Source organism: Lontra canadensis, unplaced genomic scaffold, assembly GCF_010015895.1.
Source record: "Lontra canadensis isolate GAN:19392208 unplaced genomic scaffold, GSC_riverotter_1.0 scaffold99, whole genome shotgun sequence".
NCBI classification, from domain to species: domain Eukaryota; kingdom Metazoa; phylum Chordata; class Mammalia; order Carnivora; family Mustelidae; genus Lontra; species Lontra canadensis.
In genome coordinates this window covers 6,701,672-6,721,872 of record NW_022631093.1, presented here as the reverse complement: position 1 = coordinate 6,721,872, position 20,201 = coordinate 6,701,672, and the positions used below count along the sequence as shown (strand labels likewise).

General features: G+C 45.6%; 1 protein-coding gene across 6 annotated transcripts in view; it reads left to right on the top strand.

Moving 5' to 3' along the window:
- The window catches only part of KLHL3 (kelch like family member 3), a 234,885-nt gene that overhangs the window by 176,684 nt on the left and 38,000 nt on the right, over positions 1–20,201 (top strand). For all 6 annotated transcript variants that reach the window (XM_032837740.1, XM_032837737.1, XM_032837739.1 and 3 more), the window contains one exon: positions 8,317–8,426. In XM_032837740.1, coding sequence (XP_032693631.1) covers positions 8,317–8,426 — 110 coding nt within the window. The remainder of the gene's footprint in view (positions 1–8,316; positions 8,427–20,201) is intronic.

The following is a 20,201-nucleotide window of genomic DNA, read 5'->3' as shown; positions in this document are numbered from 1 at the left end:
CAGGCCTCCCTGCACCATGCCTCACATTAGGAGGTGTTTTAAACCAAGAAACTACAAGGAGACCTTCCACTTCAGAACCAGGGATTAGACCAGCCAACACTTGGAGCTGAGCGACCCAGGCCTTTTTTCCTCTCTGTGATGGGGTAGTATATGCATCATGCTGTGTTTCTGGGGTGGCTTGGGGGATGGGAAGATGGTGAGGAGGGCCACCTGCAGATGTAGATGTCCCCAGCAGTTGTGTTCCAGAGCCTCCCTGCGGGTCTCATGGTCTGCAGTAAGAGGGCCTCCCATCCGATCCTGGTGGACTGATGAGGCTCCCTAGGACACCACCACTGCTGCTACTTATGGGGAGAGGACCATTTCCAGACCCTCTCTGGCCTCTGGCTAGCTGGCCTCTGCCTGCACTTGTCCATGACCCAGAGCTCTACCTACAAATTCTATTATATTTTTCTTCTCTAACACAAACTTTCTTTTGCTCTTGTTACTGCTTTTGTTACTGCTATCTTCATAGTAAAAATCACCCCTGATGGTTATAAAAAAAGCAGACAGGCAGAAAGAGCGAGAAAAGCACCACAGTCCTACTTCGAGAGAACTATAGTCAGCACCTTGATATAGAGCCATGCCCATCCTTATCATGGCCTGTGTATGTTTTCCAGTTTAAACAAAAATCATCACATGGGGTGCCTGGGTGGCTCAGTCAGTTAAGTGTCCAATTCTTGATTTTGGCTTAGGTCATGATCTCAGGGTTGTGGGATGGAGGAGCTCTGTGTTGGGCTCAGTGCTTAGTGGGAGGTCTGCTTGAGATTCTCTCCCTTTCCCCCTCCTCCACCCCCAGCTCATGTGCACCCTCTCTCTCTTTATTAATAAATAAATCTTAAAAAAAAACCTTGCAAGATAATTGGAACACCCTTCCATGTTAGCAGATACATTGCTATATACCGTTATTATTGAAACAAATTTATTCAATAAAATTCAGTGTCTACTCATAATAAAAAAATTCAAACAGTACACAGAGTTATAAAATGCAAACTAATCTTCTCCCAGGCCTTCTCTCTGAAGGGGCTGATGTAGCCCTGTGGAATATGTATATATATCGATATTAGATAATAGTTTTCTAACATACCGAAATAGAAGCATTCTGTATTCATTGTATTTTTTCTTGACTTAATACAAAATCTTGGAGTTCTTTCCAGGCCTTTGTGCATGGCTATATCTCATTCTTTTTTCTCTGCTGCATCATATGGATGAGCTATATAGTTTACTTAACCAGTCCTCAACTGATGGACGTTAATGTTACTAGTTTTTTCCTTTATAGAAAATGCTTGAGTGAGAATTGTTATACGTGCTATGTTGGAGAACACTTGCCGGTGTGTAAGTAGTAGTACAATTGTATCTGTAGAATACTAGCTTAGTAGCCTAAAGCAGCTCAAAGAGAGTGTGCATTTAAAAAAAAATGATTTTGCCCATTGTTCTCCAAAAAAATGAAACTTTTTTTTTTTTTTTAAATGAAACTATTCTTAAGGTGACCTCTTGCCTTCTGTTAAGTCATCAGCCCTCTGGTGAAGGTGCTTAGAGGTAGACACAGTAGAGCTCTGGGAGGACTGGAGCACTGCCTCTCCACCCCCCTGCCTGTTTGCTTTCCTGTTTGGAATGGCCCGTCTCTTCCTGCTGTAGCAGTCCCCTTTGCTTCCTCTGGGTCCTTCCCTCTCAAGGCTATGCCCCCAGATTTTTTTGCTGTGGTATTTTATTCTGGGGTGGGGGAAGGTCGTCCCATGTTTAGAAGCTGACTGCTTAGACCCTTGCCACCAGCTGATGGGTTGCGAGTAGCTGGAAAAGGGACCCTGGCCTTTTATGCAGCCCGTTTCTTATACCTCATTATTGTTTCCAAGATTGCTTAATCTTTAACTGCATCGGCCAGGGTCCAGGTTTATGGGGACTCTGTTGCTTGATAATTGGGCAGCCCTGTACTGGGCCATCAGCAGAGTTAGTTGGGAGGGATGTTAATGGGACCCTATTAATGAAATGGCAATTAAAATTCTTTGGCCATGTTGTTTACATCAGTCTGCCAAAGCTGAGCTGAAACCCTTCAGCCATGGGATGGAAAAGCCATCAGATTTCATGTGCTCATGGAGAGAAATAGCCTTTTTTTGACTGAGTCACTTGAGATCATGGAATGAAGTGATTAAATTAAGGGCAACAAAAAACGTTGACAAATCATTTAAAAAACATGAGCCTCTGACTCAGTGAGGGTTGTCTTGTGAAATTGCTTCCTCCGGCTTGGCATCATGAAATGATGACGATGATGGGTAATGATGATTGTAGGAGTTTTTTACCCTTTTCTGAACACTTGCTAGGTGCCAGGCCTGGTGCTGCACATCCCGTAGGCATTACTTCATTTTAGCCACGTGACTGTGAGACGTGGTTATTATTTCTCCAATTTATAGATGAATAAACGGAAACACCAGGAAGCTTGAGTAACTCGCCCAGGATCATGTCGTTCGTGAGTGGCAGTGCAAGCTTTCACAGGGAGCCTGTGATACCAGAGCTCAGAGCACAGGACAGTACAGCTTCTCTCTCTGTGGCACTTGCCTCCTTCTTGCCTTCCCCTGATTTTCTGCTTCTGACTCAAAGATGGCCAATGAAGGAGAGCAAGATACAGCTAGGTTTTGGAGAACAAGTTTCTTTTAGGAAGCTTCCCTTATCCTTCTATTCCCTGGGTAACAGAGAACCCCGCTGTCAAAGCAATAACGCTGTGAACTGTGCAGTTTTGATGTAGCTGCTTTGTGTGTGTGTGTGCGTATGCGTGTGTGTGCGTGCGCACAAAGTGTGTACCCTCATGCATGTGTGTTAGAAAGGGAGAATTCAGTCACCTGGGACAGAGAGCTCATATCCCACCATCCCCAGGGAATGGAGAGATAGTAATATTTGGGGTCTGAGGGCTGGTGGTCATGACCCTTGTGGGAAATGGTCAAGGTAAGAGCTCTGTTACTTTCTGTGAGACTTTTTCCTGGAACAGGGAAACAGTGGGCCTTGAAAGCCAAATCCTGATTCAGGAAAGCTTACTTCCGCCCTCCAAAAATAGGGCAGTAGGGGACAGAGATTTAAAGTGGTTCTGTTTTATCATTTTATCCTACTAAAATGTTTTGATTCAGTGTCCACCTGAGTCAGCCTGTCTTTCCTTGGTGGTTGAAGGGAGGGCAGTGACCAGTAGTTCAAGTCAGAACTACTCATTCCTATTCCCTGGGGCCATTGGCTCTGGAATAATGGGGTTTATTTCATCTGTGTGGGTCAGAGAAGTTGTAGATGGGTTTAGTTCCATTTGTTCTGGGCTTGTGGTTTAGATGAACTTGATTAAAGGCTAGTTTATTTTATCCCATCAGGGGAAGAATGGGTTGGGGATTAACTTGGGAGGTTGCCCAAGCCCTAGGCTATCCTGGAGAATGGGCAGGGAGACATAGGACATGCAGATGTGTGGACGCTGAGAGTTCAGCTTTGAGCAAGACAGGTTCACACCCCCGGTAGGAAAGAAAGACCTCACATGATAACACAGCCTGATTGGGACCATGATAATTTTTATTTTTTGTTTTGGGTGCTTTGAAAACATGTGAACAGCACTTCCTCTAGTCTGGTGGGCAGGGGGATTAGGGAAATGTCTCAATTGGGGGTGTGGTTAGGTCTAATATTTGAACCTTGGACTGATGCCAAAGGGTTTAGAACACCACTTTCCTCATGTTTTGTTTGTAAAGAAAGGTTTTTAGAGTCATCCTTTTTTTTTGGTCTCTCTGCAATCATAACCCTAAGAGGGATTCTTTGGATGCTCTGACACCTACATTGGATTTTAACTACAGTGGCCTGCTTAGGACAAATTACTGTCATCTTGGGGACTAAGAATGTTTGTTGTTGTCATCATACAGTCTTGGTTTCAAAACCTAGCTATACCACTTAACTGCTCTGTGATCCTAAGCACATGGCTGAATATCTTTCTGAGCTTCCATTTCTTGATTTGTACAATGGGGCTATTGATACTTTGGTAGGACCTTGAGGAGAAATAAGTGCCTAGCACAATGTTAGCTACTATTAGGAAATGCCCTCCACTTTCTCCAGGCCTGCGTCCTTGAAAAGATCCTGCTGTGCCCCCAGAGCAGGCCTCTTCTCATTCTTGCAGCTTTGGGAAGGTGTGTGTGTATTGCCTGGTGCAGAAAGGACGTCAGGTTATCTGGTGGTCCCCTTAGCCCCCATAATTTCTCATCCAAATGGATAGGAATGGGCATACAAAACTTGGAACTTAGTGTTTGATGCTTACAGTAAAGGTTGGTTAATTAGGACTCTTAACAGGAAGTCTTAAGTGACTCCCCCCCCGCCCCCCCCACCCCTGTTCCCATTCCTCTTTAAGAAAAAAGAAGCTAAAAGACTAGAAGAGTTAATTATTGGAGAGTTCCCCTTCAAGGGGCTACTCCATGGTTGGAAGATACTCTGCTCCCCGCACACCCCACCAGTCTGCCAAAATCCAGCTTGCCTACCTCTCCATTGTATCTCCTGGAGCCTGGCACAGTTTTTCAGTAAACGTATGTTAGAGGAATGAAGATACAGCCTAGGCTGTAGCTAGACTGGGCTATTGTTGTTTTCTAGACATGCTCTGCATTTTCCTGCTTCCATGCTGTCATTTATACCTGGAGTGCCTCTCCCAGTCATGGCCCTGTGGACTTGGTGTTGGAGTTGTTGGTGCCTTGTCTTATGCCTCTTATAAGCCAGTAGGCTCCTTGTAGGCATCAGTTCTGCTTTCTTCATTTTTGAAGAAACACTGCATCTGGCACATTATATACTAATGGTTATCCAACATTTGCAGTCATCTCAGCAGATGTGAGTTACTTCTATTTGCTTATTTAATGCACACACACCTTTATGAAACAGGAACTCTTATTAGCCCCATTTGAATATAGGTGAGAAAACTATAGTCTTAGGAAATTGAATATCATATCCCTAGACAGTTTGTTGAACTTGATGGAATTAAAGTGGGTCTCTAAGACCTTTGGGGTCCACAGCCTTATCCACAGGACCTGCAGTCCCAAGGGATGTCCCTGATGGAGTGGAAACGCTTCTCTGTTGGAGAGCAGTGCTGCCCATAGAACTGGACTTTGTGAAGCAGGAGCATGGGCTGATACAATACTCATCCTTCTTTTCTAAAGTTTCTTAAAGATCTCAAAATGGACTCATCAGTATACATAATGGACTCAGTATATATCTCTGAGCTTCAAAACAAGCTTGAGACCTAGGTCAGTTATTACAGTCCGACTTTATGGACGATGAAGCCGAAGGTTGGAAAGAAGGGACTATTAAGAGGTGGAGTTAGGACACAAACCCAGGCATTCTCACTCTTAGCCAAGGGTCTTGACTCCATTCTCCTCTAATGCAGCAAAGCAAACAGCGAATCCACAAACAAACAAGTGTTAAAGCTAGTGGATTCTCAGGGAGGTGTCTTCTGGGAGCAGAGGTGTTCCTTTCTGGGAAGCGGCTTGGGAGAGGGCTGACTTGAATATAAAGTCTTCTGGGGAACTTGTGTCTCCCAGGAAATCAAGTTGGCCAGAGCATCCTGTTCCTGCTTTTCTATCTTGTTGAGTGTTGCTAATAGAAAGGGGGCTCTGGGGGGGTGGGGGGTTGAGCTGTTCAGACAGCAGGGGGAGGGAAGAAGGAGTTTCCCTCTTTGTTCCCTTTCTCTGTGTTGCCCTGCTCATGCCCTGCAAATCTCCTCGGTCCCAGAGTGCTAGTCCTGGGTGGGAAGCTGCTGCCTCTCCCTACCAGCTGGTGCTTCCTGGGAGGAATTCTGGAGGGATTTCAGTGGGAGGTCCCAGATGGGCAGAGCAGCAGAAAGAAGGGACCTTCAGAAAGAGGGACTTTAGAAAGAAGGGACCTAGATGGAAATTCTTTAGTGCCCCAGAGGTTGAGAGATGGGGAAGTGTGGGTGCTGACTGTTTCCTGCCTTGACTGATCTTTGAGAATTTCTGGTTTGTTCACCAGGCCACTTAGAATACATACCACTATACTTTGTCTTCCTTTGCAAAATCCACACCCATCTATGTTTGGCTTTATGAACTTTGTGGAAGGACTTTTCACACCCCGGATTTTAACTTCTTACCTCCTCCTGTTCTCTTCATTCTTTTCCCTCCTCCAAATGTCAGGTTATTGGTCAGCCAAAAAAAAGGCAGGAAGGCTCCATATGGCTCTGAGCCCCAGGGATGTTGGAGCTGGTTTGTTGACTCTCCTGCTGAGCTTAGCCTTGGCAGGTCCACAGAGTCTTGGTGTCCTGTGTTTTGTCTTGGAGTGGTGACTCCACACCAAATTGTCCCTCTGCTATTTCTTGGTGTTACCAACAGATGGAGGTCTCTGGTCCAGAGACTTTTTTGGAACAGAAAGGGCATGGAGGGAGAATCCTGTTGCTTTCTCAGGCCTTCAGGCCAAGAATGCATTCCCATCACCTGAAGGAGATTGTTCACTTGCTTTTATTTAAAATTTTTTTTTTTTTTAGGAATGGATGCTTTAAAAAATAGTATTATCTACTCTTAAATATTCCCTTAGTCTTTTGAATGTCTAACCGAAAATCCAAGCTTTAACCAAAGGCATTTTCCTGTTCATATATGGAGAAACAAGAGCAGCTTTTTACTTTATGACCTTTGCTTCCCATTGTAAAGGATCTACCTTTTAAATTTGTTTTTTTGTTATGTACAAACATTTCTGAGCTTCGTGATGGACAGGGCTTAATTGTGGCCTCAGGGATACCAGTAGGCCACTGGGGAGCAGGTGGGGAGCCCTTTCTATCGAAAGAGGGAGGAAGTTGTTTATAACCAGATCTCTGAGAGTAAAATACTGACATTTGGAGGCTCTGGATGAAGGGTATATGGGAATTCTCTTGAAATTATTTCAACATAAGGTTTAGAATCAGTTTTATAAGAAATGATTTAAGTCTTCTTTGTTTGGCTTTTGAGAAGCCGATGAATGTGAGAGTAGAGCTGAGCTTGCTGATTGCCCTTTCCATGCAGCTTCCTGGGCACGGAGAGACTCTCAGTCTCCCCCGAGGGCCTGGCCAGACCATGTCGGGGTAGCCCTTGCTGGGAACTGGGAGGTGTCACTGTTAGAATTACAAGGCCAGAGAGGGTCCACCAAAGAAAGAAGAGGGGGGCCCTGGAGCCTGGAGGGCAAGGAGCATGGATGCTCCTGGGGGCGGTGGGGCAGAACCACGAGAGTGCTGAGAAAGGAGCCCTTTCTGGGGCACATGACAAAGGACCCTATGATCTCCAGAACCTGCTGCACCAGGAGTTGTCGGCTCTTGGGCCACTTTACCTCGGCATAGCTTGTGAAACTACTTTCTTCCTTTCCCATCACAGCATTGGAGTGAAGCAAGATGAGCCCTTGTATCCTCATTATACAGAGAGATAGTGGGGCCTAGGAAGGAGAGGCCATTGGCTTAGGGACACATCTTGCAAATGGCAAAGCCAGAACTTGAATCTAGTGGCCTTCTTTCTGAAGAGTACACTCCTTCACTGACATTTCACTGTCTCTGTGGGAGCAGAACGGTGGCCTGGGCTAATGTCGGGGTAGGAATTGCACTTGGCATTTCCCTTGCATGGATATCCGGCCTGTGTGTTTTGTCTCGGTTTAGGTGTCCCCAAATTCCCCAAATTTTAATGGTTCCCCCTAGCCTGCCTGTCATGGACTGTTCTTGTAGTGGTGGGGCCAGCTGTGTCTGGCCAGTCTGGACAGAGGCTTAGTTGGGCCTCCTTGTGAATCAGAGACCATGATAGGCTTGACTTTGGGCACAAAAGGTTGATGCCTTCTGCCAGCCTTGAAATGTTGACTCCGTACCAGAACTCCCAGAGACTTCCAGCCACACAGCAGTTCTGACCCACTTTTGTTTAGCTGAGCTGCAGGGGGCTTCGTCTGCAAATCTGCCAGCTTGCGCCTTGAGTGGAAATGAGCTCAATTAAGTAGGCAGGTCCCAGTGAGGCTTTTCTGCAATACCATTAATAATCACATGGAGCATGGAAAAAATATATAACCTCACTTCTCTCTGCCCCATTTTCATCTGTGTTGATGTTCAGGCTGGAGTATCACACAGAGGGATGCCTTTGCTGCCAGATTAAGAGGCTAATTTCCCTTCAGCCAGGATGTGCTGTCTTTCTCTGCCTGTCTGTCCCTTTCCCTCATGCCCACCCCCAGAGTGCCCAGGACTCCACTGTGAACTTCACAGATTGCCAGGGCTGTGGAAGGGCAGGAGCATATTGTAACTTCTGCTTTTTTTTTTTTTTTTTTTTTTTTGAACAGAGCAGCACTTTCCAGAGGTGATGCTGGGGGAAGAATTTCTTAGCCTAAGTCTGGACCAGGTGTGCAGCTTGATATCCAGTGACAAGCTGACCGTTTCTTCAGAAGAGAAGGTATGGCACGACCCCTCGGTGAACCAGGATCCTCACACAAGAGGCGGTCATGGGAGGGACAGTGAAACCTTTTCTCTTTCTCAGCAGGAAAAAAAAAAGGAACTTATTTTTTGGCCCTTTAAATAATTAGGAAAGGATCTTCTGGCTCGTGATCACTACATTTACTGTTTGGACACTTTGAGGAGGGAATAACGCTAGTGATTATTATGGTGACAATGCTGCCTCCATTAACCGGACATTTATAGTTTACCAAGCGCTCTGCTAAGAGCCTTGTTCTCTTTAGTTCCCTCAGCCTTCACCACAGCCCTGTGAAGCAGGCATTGGTCTTGTCTCTACATTGCAGATGAGGACAACTAACTTGGAGGAGTTAATTAGCTTGTCTGTGGTCATTCAGCTGGTCACTGCAGAGTTGCTGTCTTCTTGTCCCCTGGTCTTAGCCACGGCCCCACATGGCCTCTTGGGAGCATCATTGGGCATTTAAGCCAGAGCTGACCTTTGGGACACATCTAGTGTAATGGGGGATTGGAACTTTTACTGTTGAGGAAACTAAGGCCCAGAGAAAGGATAGGATCTGTTGAAGGTCCCAACGTGAGTGACCATGGCAAAATTAGAACCTGGGTCTATTGACAGCTAGTGACCTAACTCACTGACCACACACCACTTCCTTGGTGCAGCAGGCTTGATTTCTGCCCACTGCTTTGAGGGCTCATCTATCCCACCTCTAAGTCTTCCTTCTCACTGACCCTCTGGATCATTCTCCCCTTGCACTGTCACCTGGTTGAATTCCAAACCAGTTCCTGTTCCACTTCTACCAGGAAGAACTTCTTTACTCTAGGAGATGTAGTCTTCTATATTGAAAGTAACATACACTTTGGTGTTGGCCAGTAGGGTCCAAATCTTATCTCTAGTCTTTACAAATTAATTGGTGACCTTGGGTGAGGTAGTCTGCTTCTTCATCTGCTTCTCATGTATAAAGTGAGGGTAATAGGACATATTTCATGGGGTGGTTATGGGGGTAAATAGCATAAGGTGTGTCAAATGCCTGGTGTCGTACCTGGTAGGTCGTACTTGGTAGGGGCTCATTTGATGGTAGCTGAGTTTATGATTGACCATGCATCTGGAATTTATTCCTTTCTCCTCTGTGTTCCAGGATAATACTCAACCTTGTTCTGCTTTTTACTGCAGTTAGTTCTGAGCCCATCTTAGCTCCTCCACTCGACCATGAGTTCCCTGATGATAGCAACCACATCTTACTCTTCCCCGCATCCTCAGAGATGCTCAATACATGTGTCGTGGATTGTCTTAGTCCACTCATTATGTCCAAGCTTGAGGTCCTTTTCTGAGGAAATAATTTAAGTAGAAGCTCTTAAAAGAGATCTTGCATTACCAATGAGTGTCCACAGTCACATGTCCAGAGAATAGGGTGGCGTCACAAGCCCCCACCTGTTGTCCTGCAAAAGTTTGATCCAGAAGAAAAACATTTGTGATTGGAATCCTGGGCTGCCCTGGGACTTCAGAGAGATTTCCAGAAGGTGGCTGGCACACCCAGCTGGACTATCCCTTAGGCTCAGTGAGGCTTCTACTTCCATTAACTGATGTGAGATATTGCCTGCAGGATAAAGGATGCCTCTAGCCAGGCCACAGTGTCTTCCTGCCCCAGCCCCAGCAGCAAAGACTCCCTTACTTCTTGCCAAGCCTGTTTAATGTCTTCTCTGGATCGTGCTACTAAATGGGCACAGCTTGAAGGAATGAACTTAGTTGATCGACCATGTGGTAGTCGGTGCACTTGGCCAGTTTGGGGCCTGCTTGAGCGTGTCCTTCAGGTGTAGTCTGAGAAAATGTCAACAGCCATATAAGCAACAGGATTTGGATCACCTTGGAGGTATTTGGGTTGGGGTGGGGGGACCCTTGCTACCTTTAAGTCCTGCAGGCCCATCCTGCTGTGAGATCACAGTAAGCTTTCCTCAGGTGAGGGCTTATCTGGGTTTGCTGTGTTGGGGTGGTGGAAGAGACAGGTTGTTAAGAGGGACAGGCATTTTAGTGGCCTGGAAACTATTTGGGCTTTGGACTCAGGAAGACCTGTTTCCATGCTCCACTTGATGCCCACTGGCTCCTTGATTTTCAGAAGTCAGTGGTCTCTTTGAACCTCGATTCTCTTAAACGTAAAGTGGGACTACTAAGAGTACCTCCCTTATGGAGTGAGGAGGATCACAGATACTGGGTATAAAAAATCAGATATGGTATTCAGCAGGTGCTAATAAATGGCAGCTATCATTGTAATTACCAGAGTCCTCTGTTTTAAGGCACCATCGACAGTTGTATCAGTGTTGCCATTGATAATGGTAAAAGAAGCCATGGAGTTAACTGCATCTTTCCAGAAACCAAGAAGCATGGCATTGAATCTACATGCTTAGAACATAGTCTGTAGTGCTCTCTTTCGTCCATATGCTTGCATAGGAGTTGCTTGTTCTGTGTAATTAGAGTTTAGAGTAGAGGTATGTTTGTTTAAGATTTTATTTATTTATTTGAGAGAGAGAGTACAAGCGGGCTGTAGGGGGGTGAAGGCAGAGGGAGAAGCAGGCACCCCACTGAGCAGAGAGCCCAATGCGGGGCTCGATCCCAGGATCCTGGGATCCTGACCTGAGCTGAAGGCAGACGCTTAACCGACTGAGCCACCCAGGCGCCCCAAGAATAGAGGTATTTTCCACGTCAATGAAGTTATATATTTGGTTCTCAGAAGTTATTTGTAACTTCAGAGTTATGTGGTGCTTTTCATAAAGTAGATTACTGATGATCTTGATCCCTTTGGTACCTTTAAGGTTGGCAGTATAGTTCTTTTTTTATTTTAAGAGTTTTATTTTTCAGTGATCTCTGTACCCACACTTGAACTCACAACCCCAAGATCAAGATACAAGTGCTCTACCGACGGAGTCAGCCAGGCACCTCTAAGGTTGACAGTATAATTTGGAGGTTTATCAAAGAACAGTGGGGTTTGGCCCATGTTTTCTATTTCTAGTTTTATTTCCCCTTAATTGATTACATATTGCTAGAAGTTAAATAGCTGGAAGCTTTTGACAATTGGATGTTTGTTGTTTGAATGCTAGCTCTTGAGGCTTTGAAAATTCTTTGAGCTGTTCCGGGAGATTTCGTGATTTCTACTTCCTTTAATTACATTTCATAATAGGTAATCTCTTGCATATACAATAGCCTTTTCTTTCACTATTGCACTGTAGTAACTTAATGGAGTTTGAAGAAATGTAAGGGATCTTAATTTAAGCTAAAATTCAGCTGCATTTGATGTTAGCATTTGCTGGGGCATGCCCGTGTGGCTCAGTCGGTTAAGTGTCCAACCCCTGATCTCCGCTTGGGTCTCAATCTCAGACCCCATTCAAATCCCACCTCAGGGGGCGCCTGGGTGGCTCAGTGGGTTAAGCCGCTGCCTTCAGCTCAGGTCATGATCTCAGGGTCCTGGGATCGAGTCCCGCATCGGGCTCTCTGCTCAGCAGGGAGCCTGCTTCCTCCTCTCTCTCTCTCTATCTGCCTCTCCGTCTACTTGTGATCTGTGTCTGTCAAATAAATAAATAAAATCTTTTAAAAAAAAAACAAAAAACAAATCTCACCTCAGGCTCCATGCTGAGAGTGGAGCCTACCCTAAACACAAAACAGAACAAAAAACAAAGTAAAAAAATGCTTCAAAAACAGTTGCAGAAAACAACTGCACTGGTAATCAAATAAACTGTATTGAGCTAAATCCATATTTGAACAATCAGCTATATTATGATTTACTTCTTTGCCTATAGCCCACAGATTTCTTTCTGCAGCCAGATTTCAGATATTAAAATGTGAAAAAACGATGCATCTTTGAATAGAGGAAATGTGGCATTTTAGTAATGAGGATTCTAAGTGGCTGTGGCTAGGCCCCAGGCAGTTTGCTGGTCTGGAGTTTGAAAAAGTAGAGGTTCCGTGGTTGAAGTGGCTGAGTTCCAATCCTGCCTCCACTGTTCTAACAGGGGGAGTGACTTTGAGCAAGTTGTTTGTCTCCCACCAGAATGGGTGCCCCTTATACAGTCAAGGATTTTCTCCATCTCAATGGTCACTGCCAGGGTGTAGCTGGTATCAGGGTCACGGTAGACACAAAACAAACGCCATTTGTTGAATGAATGAGTAAGAGAACTTCTCTATATCTCAGTCTTCTCATCTGTAAAAGGGGGGCAATGATAGTGGAGTTGTTATAGAATTGTTCTGAGGATGAAATCAGATAACATGGGAAAAGTTCTTAGCCCAAAGAAAGTGTTCACTACTTTCTGCTTCATGATTATTGCTGCTGTTATTACTACTACTATCCTCCTCCTCCTCCTCTTCCTGCTCACTGTTGACTGGGGGCATTTCTCAAGCGGAAGCTCTTCCCATAGCCCGTGTTAGTCTAGGTGGTTGTGCGACCCGGGGCTTAGTGCCTAGCGTGGACAGTGGGAATAGCTCTTGCTCCCCATCATTCCCAGTTCTCTTGGACCTGTCTGGGCTTCTCCCAGGGCTCAGATACTATTCTTCCTCTAGCATCACTTGCTGTTAACCATGCCTCTGTCCTCCAGTAGCCTCAAGCTCCTTGAGGGCTTCGAGGGTGCCTCAGCCATCTTTGAGTCACAGCAGTGCCTGATAGGGAGACCCCGGCCGCCTCTGTGGAGCTGCTAAGCAGAACTGCCCTGAGGTAGTGAGGGGCAGGCTGGGGCCAGACACCGCCCCGAGCCAGCTGAGGTTATGGGAATAATTTTCACATTTTTCCAGAGAATAAGGACAAATGTGGGAACTAGAGGTCAGAGGAGGCATGGATCCCTGCCATTTTTTTCTCCTGTTTTTCCTTCATGTAGTTTTGGTTTTAAAATTCCTGTTATTTGGGACGCCTGGGGGGCTCATTCGATTAAGCGGCTGCCTTCGGCTCAGGTCATGATCCCAGGGCTCTGGGATCGAGTCCCGCATCGGGTTCCTTTCTCAGTGGGGAGCCTGCTTCTCTCTCTCTGCCTCTGCCTGTCTCTCTGCCTACTTGTGATCTCTGCCTGTCAAATAAATAAATAAAATCTTAAAAAAAAAAATTCCTGTTATTTGAGGGAAGACAAAAGGACCTGGTAGGAGTTACAAAATCATGATTTCTTTGGGTGGGACCCCTCCCTGCTGCTGCCCTACCTACCCCTCCCATCCCCCAGTACAGAGCAAAAGCACAAAGGAGTATGCCCTTCACAGTCACCTGTTCCTTCCACAGGGAGGTGTCTGGGCTCAGAGCTCAGCCTGTGGGCAGGTAGTCTGTTTATTGTATTTGCCTTTGAGACCCAGAGTTCGTCCCTCACCGTGGACAGCTTCTGGGACCCAGGTGCAGGTAGGGTAAGCAGCCCTCCAGGGCAGACCCACTCTAAGAAGAGTGATGACTCTCCAGTTTTAGTGCACGTTTGCCACCGAATTGCAGGTTCTAAATCTTTGCTCTTTTAGCCAGTATATATGTCTCTACTTTTCAGGAATTCTCTGCCTTCTTATGAGACACTCTTGAAGTTCTCAGAGTGAGTGCTAACGGGGAAATGGCCCACAGTTTAGATACATGTCAGAAAGACATAGTTTAGGTCCTTTAAAAAATCAGAGTCAGGTATGTATTATATCGAGAACTACACTTAGTTTCTCTCTGTGAGATCACCTATTTAATGTGCTGTTGTCTCCTACACCTGTAATCAGAAGCCAGATTCTGGGGTCTTCTGAAATGGATTGGGCCCTTGTCTCCCAGGATCATTGGTGTTGCACACTCTCCTGTCTGACCTGCTAGCCTCTCCAGCCTGTGGTGGGTGGAGGATGCCGCCTGGAGCTCCTTGACCACTAGGCTAGACTTGAGTGCTTGCAGCTCAGGTATTACCCGGTGATTGAACAGTGCACCCTGCTGCCTCGCTTGAGCTGTTGGAAGCCCCATCTTCCTGTGAGGTCAGTAGTTGGAGTTGCCAGCTTCTCAGCTTGCAAACAACCATCTGGCCTGGTCCCTGGGCACAGCATTACTCCTCTTACCATTCGCCTTTGGAAAGTACGATTTAGTATAGGCACCTATGAGCAGAACACCACAGCACTAGGACCAAAAATCAACCTTGACGGCTCACCATTCCCCACCTGCATTTCACACAGCATTTTTTTTCCTCCCAAAGTGACATTTGTATTGAAGTCAGTGCACAGGGACATGAACAAAGTGAAATACCCACCGAATTAGCTCACAGATCTGGTAACAGAACCCCAGAAGTCCCTTTCCGTCACTTCCAACCACCCCGAGAAGCATAATTACCATTCTGACTTCTCATGGATCAGTTTTGCTGTTTTTTGAACTTTATGTAAATGGAATGCTGATGAGTGTATACCTTCCGTGTGACTTCTTGATGCCCAGCGCATCATTTCTACTTCTCACACAGACTCCCAAGTCAGAGATTATTGTCCCCATTCTGCAGAGGAGGAAACTAAGGCCTGTTGACAATAGTAGCTTTATGATTTGAAGCTGACATGTCTGCCTACTGGGCCTCTGCTCACTATGAACAGATGCCCACTCTGACAGGGAGATGGGGGTGAGTGACACTGAGCACTCTTAGAACTTGCAATCTGGATACGAAACATGTACCTTATGTGACTGAGAGAAGTAGTTGCTTATGGTCAAAGGTCAAGGAAAGTGCGCTGGAGTGTTTTATTCCAAATTGTTAGGTGGGGAAGACCTCCTAAGAAAGGGAATATTTGAGCTAAAATGTGGAGACTAAGAGTAGGATTTTAGGAAACCATTCAGGTTGAAACGGATCGTAGGAATCAGACATGGAAGTTTGGAATACCTTATTCTACTTGGGGGAATGGTAACCGATATGATGAGAGTCCAGGGTCGTGGGGATCGTGGGAGATGGGGCTGGAAATAGAATAGATTAGGGGGTGAGGACTTTCTTCTCTAGGTCAGTATGTATCCCACAGTGTGCGGTCAAACTGCAATGTGTGTGAGAAGGTCTCATGTCTGACACGTTCAGGAGACATTCCTGGCCAAACACAGGAACCAGGTTAAGAAACTGAAGGACTTGCCAGAGCTTTTGTATGTTAATGAGCTCTGTGAATCTCTGAGGGAGATTTGAGGGTTTGTATGATGTGCTCTTGAGGCTCATTTGGTCCCAGAACATCCTTTGCAACAGAATGTCTCCTGCCCATAATATTCTGAGGATGACATTGTGGAGAATAGTCTTGAGGCCAATTTTCTTTGGTTGCCCCAAATATTCTATGATTTATTGATTTTCCTATTTTGCAGTTCTTTTCATTAGGAATATATAATTTTTGATTATGAGACCATCTTCAGAGGATGTTTTGTCCATGGGAGTCTGGGTTGCCCTGGGCTGTGGAAGTGCCCCTCAAGGGCAGGTTTACTGGTTTAGAAACTGTTTTTATACTCCTTTTGGTCTTGAGTATCCCACTTCAGACCCCATATCTGTACATGGTGTGAGCCTGGGGTTCTGATTTCTTGAAGATATATGGTTCTTAACGTCCCAGCCTCCAGGAGATGGTAAGCTCCCTTCCCCCTTCCCAGAGCAGATGGATGGAGTTCATCTAGTCCCAGTACATGGGACACAGGTGGGTAACACTGTCCACATAGAGCCTGTGGTATAGACATTCTTTTTTTTTTTTTTTTAAGATTTTATTTATTTATTTGACAGAGAGAGATCACAAGTAGGCAGAGAGGCAAGCAGAGAGAGAGGAGGAAGCAGGCTCCCTGCCAAGCAGAGAGCCCGATGTGGGACTCGATCCCAGGACCCTGAGATCATGACCTGAGCTGAAGGCAGAGGCTTAACCCACTGAGCCACCCAGGTGCCCCTGGTATAGACATTCTACCTGATGAGACACTACTTTGGAACCATTCAAGTCCATATCTAAATTGTACGGGCCTATGACCCATTTTGGCCTCAGCTTCCATTCAACTGCCAGACTTGCATTCCTTGTTTAAAACACTAAGGCACTTCCCTCTTTCTTGTGACTACGGCTCAAAGCTTTATTTGTTGGTGAGAAGTCACTTTCATGTGTTTGGAGCTCCAGGGGACGATTCCTTCCAACTCCGCTCCGCCCACCATATTGACTACAAGGCATTCTCCATCCCTGTGTCATGCTCCATTCCTTTGTAGGATTGGTGCCATGTGAAATTATCTTCCAGCTTGTAGGCATTCCTCTCAAACCACCGTGCTCCAGTCCTCCTCCTTTGCAGAATCAGACTGCATGTCTTTATCTTGGCTGTAGGTAGTAGTGGAAAGCCGAACAATTTCCAGGCAAGGCGATATCCCTCTTTTACTTTCGTCATCATTTTTATTGTTTATGTGAGGTCACATATTTGGCAATATGCTGTCGTAGGAAGAGAACCATACACCCAATCACTTCCACTTTGACTAACTTAATCATTCTCTCAGTAAATATTTATTAAGTGCTGTCGATGTGGCAGATAGTGTGTTATTCACACGAGGACATTGGTGAACAGATCAACATAAGACCCCTGCCTTTGTGGATCTTAAAATCACATGAGGGAGATAGATTTTTTTTAATGTCATTAGTTTTTTATTATTATCATTTTTTATTTTTTCAGTGTTCCAGGATTCATTGTTTATGCACCACACCCAGTGTTCCATGGAGGGAGATAGAGTTTATGAAAAATGTACAGAAATAAATATATAGCTACAAACTATGAAATGTGCTATGGACAAAGTGTGGATTGAAAGCTAGGGCTTCTCATTGCTGCTTCATTCCCAATTAGCTGGGTAATGTTTGGGCAGACCACTGTCTACCTCGCTTTTCTCTTACATGAGTGACTCTTGATGTTCCCAGGGCCCTTGTGGGTCTGAGATAAAGTAACTACAAGAAGGAACTGCTAAGTGCCCTATAAAACCTTATGATGATGGGACTGTCAGAAAGGTGAGTGCAACTGAGTTGCTTTTCTAGAGTCTAGGGAGCCTTCAGACCAGGAAGTCTAACCAGTATTAATGCTGGTAAATGTTTAACAACAGGCTCTGCAAAAAAATTCTGAAAGCCCTGATTTGTTTACTGGTTCATTTGCTTATTTCTATGGTGTAAATATTTCCACGACAGCTGATTTCAAACTACTAGTGTAATGTCACTAAACACCAAGATAGGAAGAAACATGCACGATGAGCTCCAGCTCCAGTATACCACTGCTCCCAGTGGTCGTGTGGTGCGGGACAGCGAGGTGGGGGTCTGGTGCATAGAAGTCCTGTTAAACTTCAGTTGAAGAAACAACACAAATCTGACAGACTCATTCTTGTGTCTAGTAGTACTGTCTTTTTTTTTTTTTGTAAATTTTTAAAAAGATTTTATTTATTTATTTGAGAAAGAGAGAGAGTGTGAGTGAGAGAGAGAGAGCACGAGCAGGGGGGAGGAGTAGCGAGAGAGAGAGAAGCAGACTTCAGAGAGCCTGATTCAGGACTTGATCCCAGGACCCTGGGATCTTGACCTGAACGGAAAGGCAGATGCTTAAGTGATGAGCAACCCAGGTGCCCTCGTAGTGCTGTCTTCTTGATTGAAAATCATGTCAGTGAATTAAGCAAAAGCTATTGGCTCAATCCCTGGGAAACAAAAGAGTATCTGGGTGGGGGGGTGTCTTAAGACGACATGGTGGGTATACTTATGATCACGGGTTTAGGAAAATAGTTCCCCAATTCAGTGGTCTTCACAGTTTTTCTAACTAATTGTGCCTCTGAGATACAATATTGCATAATGTTAGAACTTGGGTTTTCAGAGTTAGGGGTGAGTTCACATCTCAGATGCACTACTTCTTGGCAGCATGACCTTGGACACTAACCTTTTGGGGCTGTTTCCTCATCTGTAAAATGTGAACGCTGATATCTATGTCACAGGATTTTGTGTGGATTAAAGGAGATCATGCATGTAAAATGCATAGCATTGTGTCTCTTGGTAAAATTAGCCTTTCTCAAATCTTGAGTAACAAATTAAGTCCGTGTGCAGGAACCTAGTTTTTCCCCTGATCTTGTCAAAACTGGCTTCTTTTCCTCCATCCTATGCTTTGCCGTGAATCACCCTCAACTTTACCTTTTCCCTTGCCAAGACATCACCCCGCCTATTTTTAACATATGACCCTGCTTCTTGATTTTCAGAACAGTTTTGAAAGCAGATATGAGTACCCCAGTGCTCTGCACTCCCCTCCCTGGGTACAGGTACAATGGGGCATGGCTACCTACCTCACTGGAGGTGGGGAGGATGGAGAGGGTCAGCTTCATCCGGGAGTCCTGGCCAAGGCTTCTGCTTACATCGGAAGTGGAAGCGTGGGGAGCCAGGAGCTGTAAAGTTTAGTTTTCCCCACCCTTTTCGCACCTAGCAACCTTGTAGTGCTCAAGAGATTGGTTTTGGAATATAAAGCAGTGAGGAAATGATGCTCTTTCTTTGTTGAAAAGTAAAACCCTCAACGTGCCTTGTGGAAGCTGATTTCCTCATGGGATCCACAGAAGGTGTTTTCATCTGAGTAGACATCAGCCTGCCCTGTGATCAGAGCCACAGGGTTTCTGCTTGGATTTCATAGACCCGGAGTTGATACCCTTTTCCTCTAAAGCACCAGAGAGCAAACATTTTAGGCTTTGCAGGCCAGAGAGTCTCGAATCAGTGCCACTGTTAGAACGTGAAAGCAGCCCCAGACAATATGTAAATGAGTGAGTGTAGCTGTGTTCCAGTAAAATTTTATTTATGAAAACAGGTGGCAGGCTGAATGTGGCCTGTGGGCTGTAGTTGGCCAGCCACTGCCGTAGGCCCTGACAGGCAGCTGAGAGCCGTGGGTAAGAGCATGAGGGCTGGTGTTGGGTCTGCGGGGGACCCCATTCCTGCTAATTTGTGGCTCTGGGCTTGGGAGAGTCATTTAATGTGGGTTCAGAGGATCTGTTCCCTGGACTCTCCCGGGAGTCCAGGCTGCCAGTGTCCCCGAAGAGCGAAGAGCATGGCGCTGGGTTGGGCGTGCGGTAAACACTGGCTCTTACTACTGTTATACGTTGCCCCCATTGCATTAGCCAGTCCCTTCATGGGAGGCACTCTTGGGAACCATTTTAGGCACACTAAAGGCTAGAGCTAGTTGAAAGTTTATTGGCTTGTTTATTTTCTAAGCAAGGAACCTCAAGAAAACACGTGGCCTTCTCTAGCTGCTGAGAAGGTCACCGTGGTTGGCGAGAACTGTGGCTTTCACAGCTGAGTAGGTAGATGGTGCAACTGAGCAGAACCAGCTAGGCAAGTCAGGCCAAAAATAAAGATAAGGTTAAATATCGACTTTATTAGATTCAGCTTGCTTTTTAGCTTTTATAACAAAGACAAAGACGAAGCTGGTTGATGGGGAAGGGCATCATCAGGAAATCTCACCTCCTTGAGGACTTGCAGTTCATTCTTCAGCAGAGATTTGTCACCTGGCCGCCTGCTCTGTGTCCAGCATTGTGCTAGGCGGCTTGCAGGAGCTCCCAGTCCAGTAAAGTCGAGCAGAAGAAAGTTGGATCACGAGGCAGAACCGGACTGTGGTTGCCCACCACCTAATCTAGCATGGTCTGACTTCTCCCTCTTCCTTTGGTTCCTGCTTTGATTCCAGCCACCTTTTCCCCAGCCCGGACAGCTTCCACTGTCTCCCTATGTGCTTATTCTTAACTCATGTGTCCATTTATTCATTAAAAGAATCTTTGAGTATGTATTATTTGCCATTAAATAAGACCAGGTCTGTGTTCTCACACATCTGCAAGGCTGGTGGAAGCA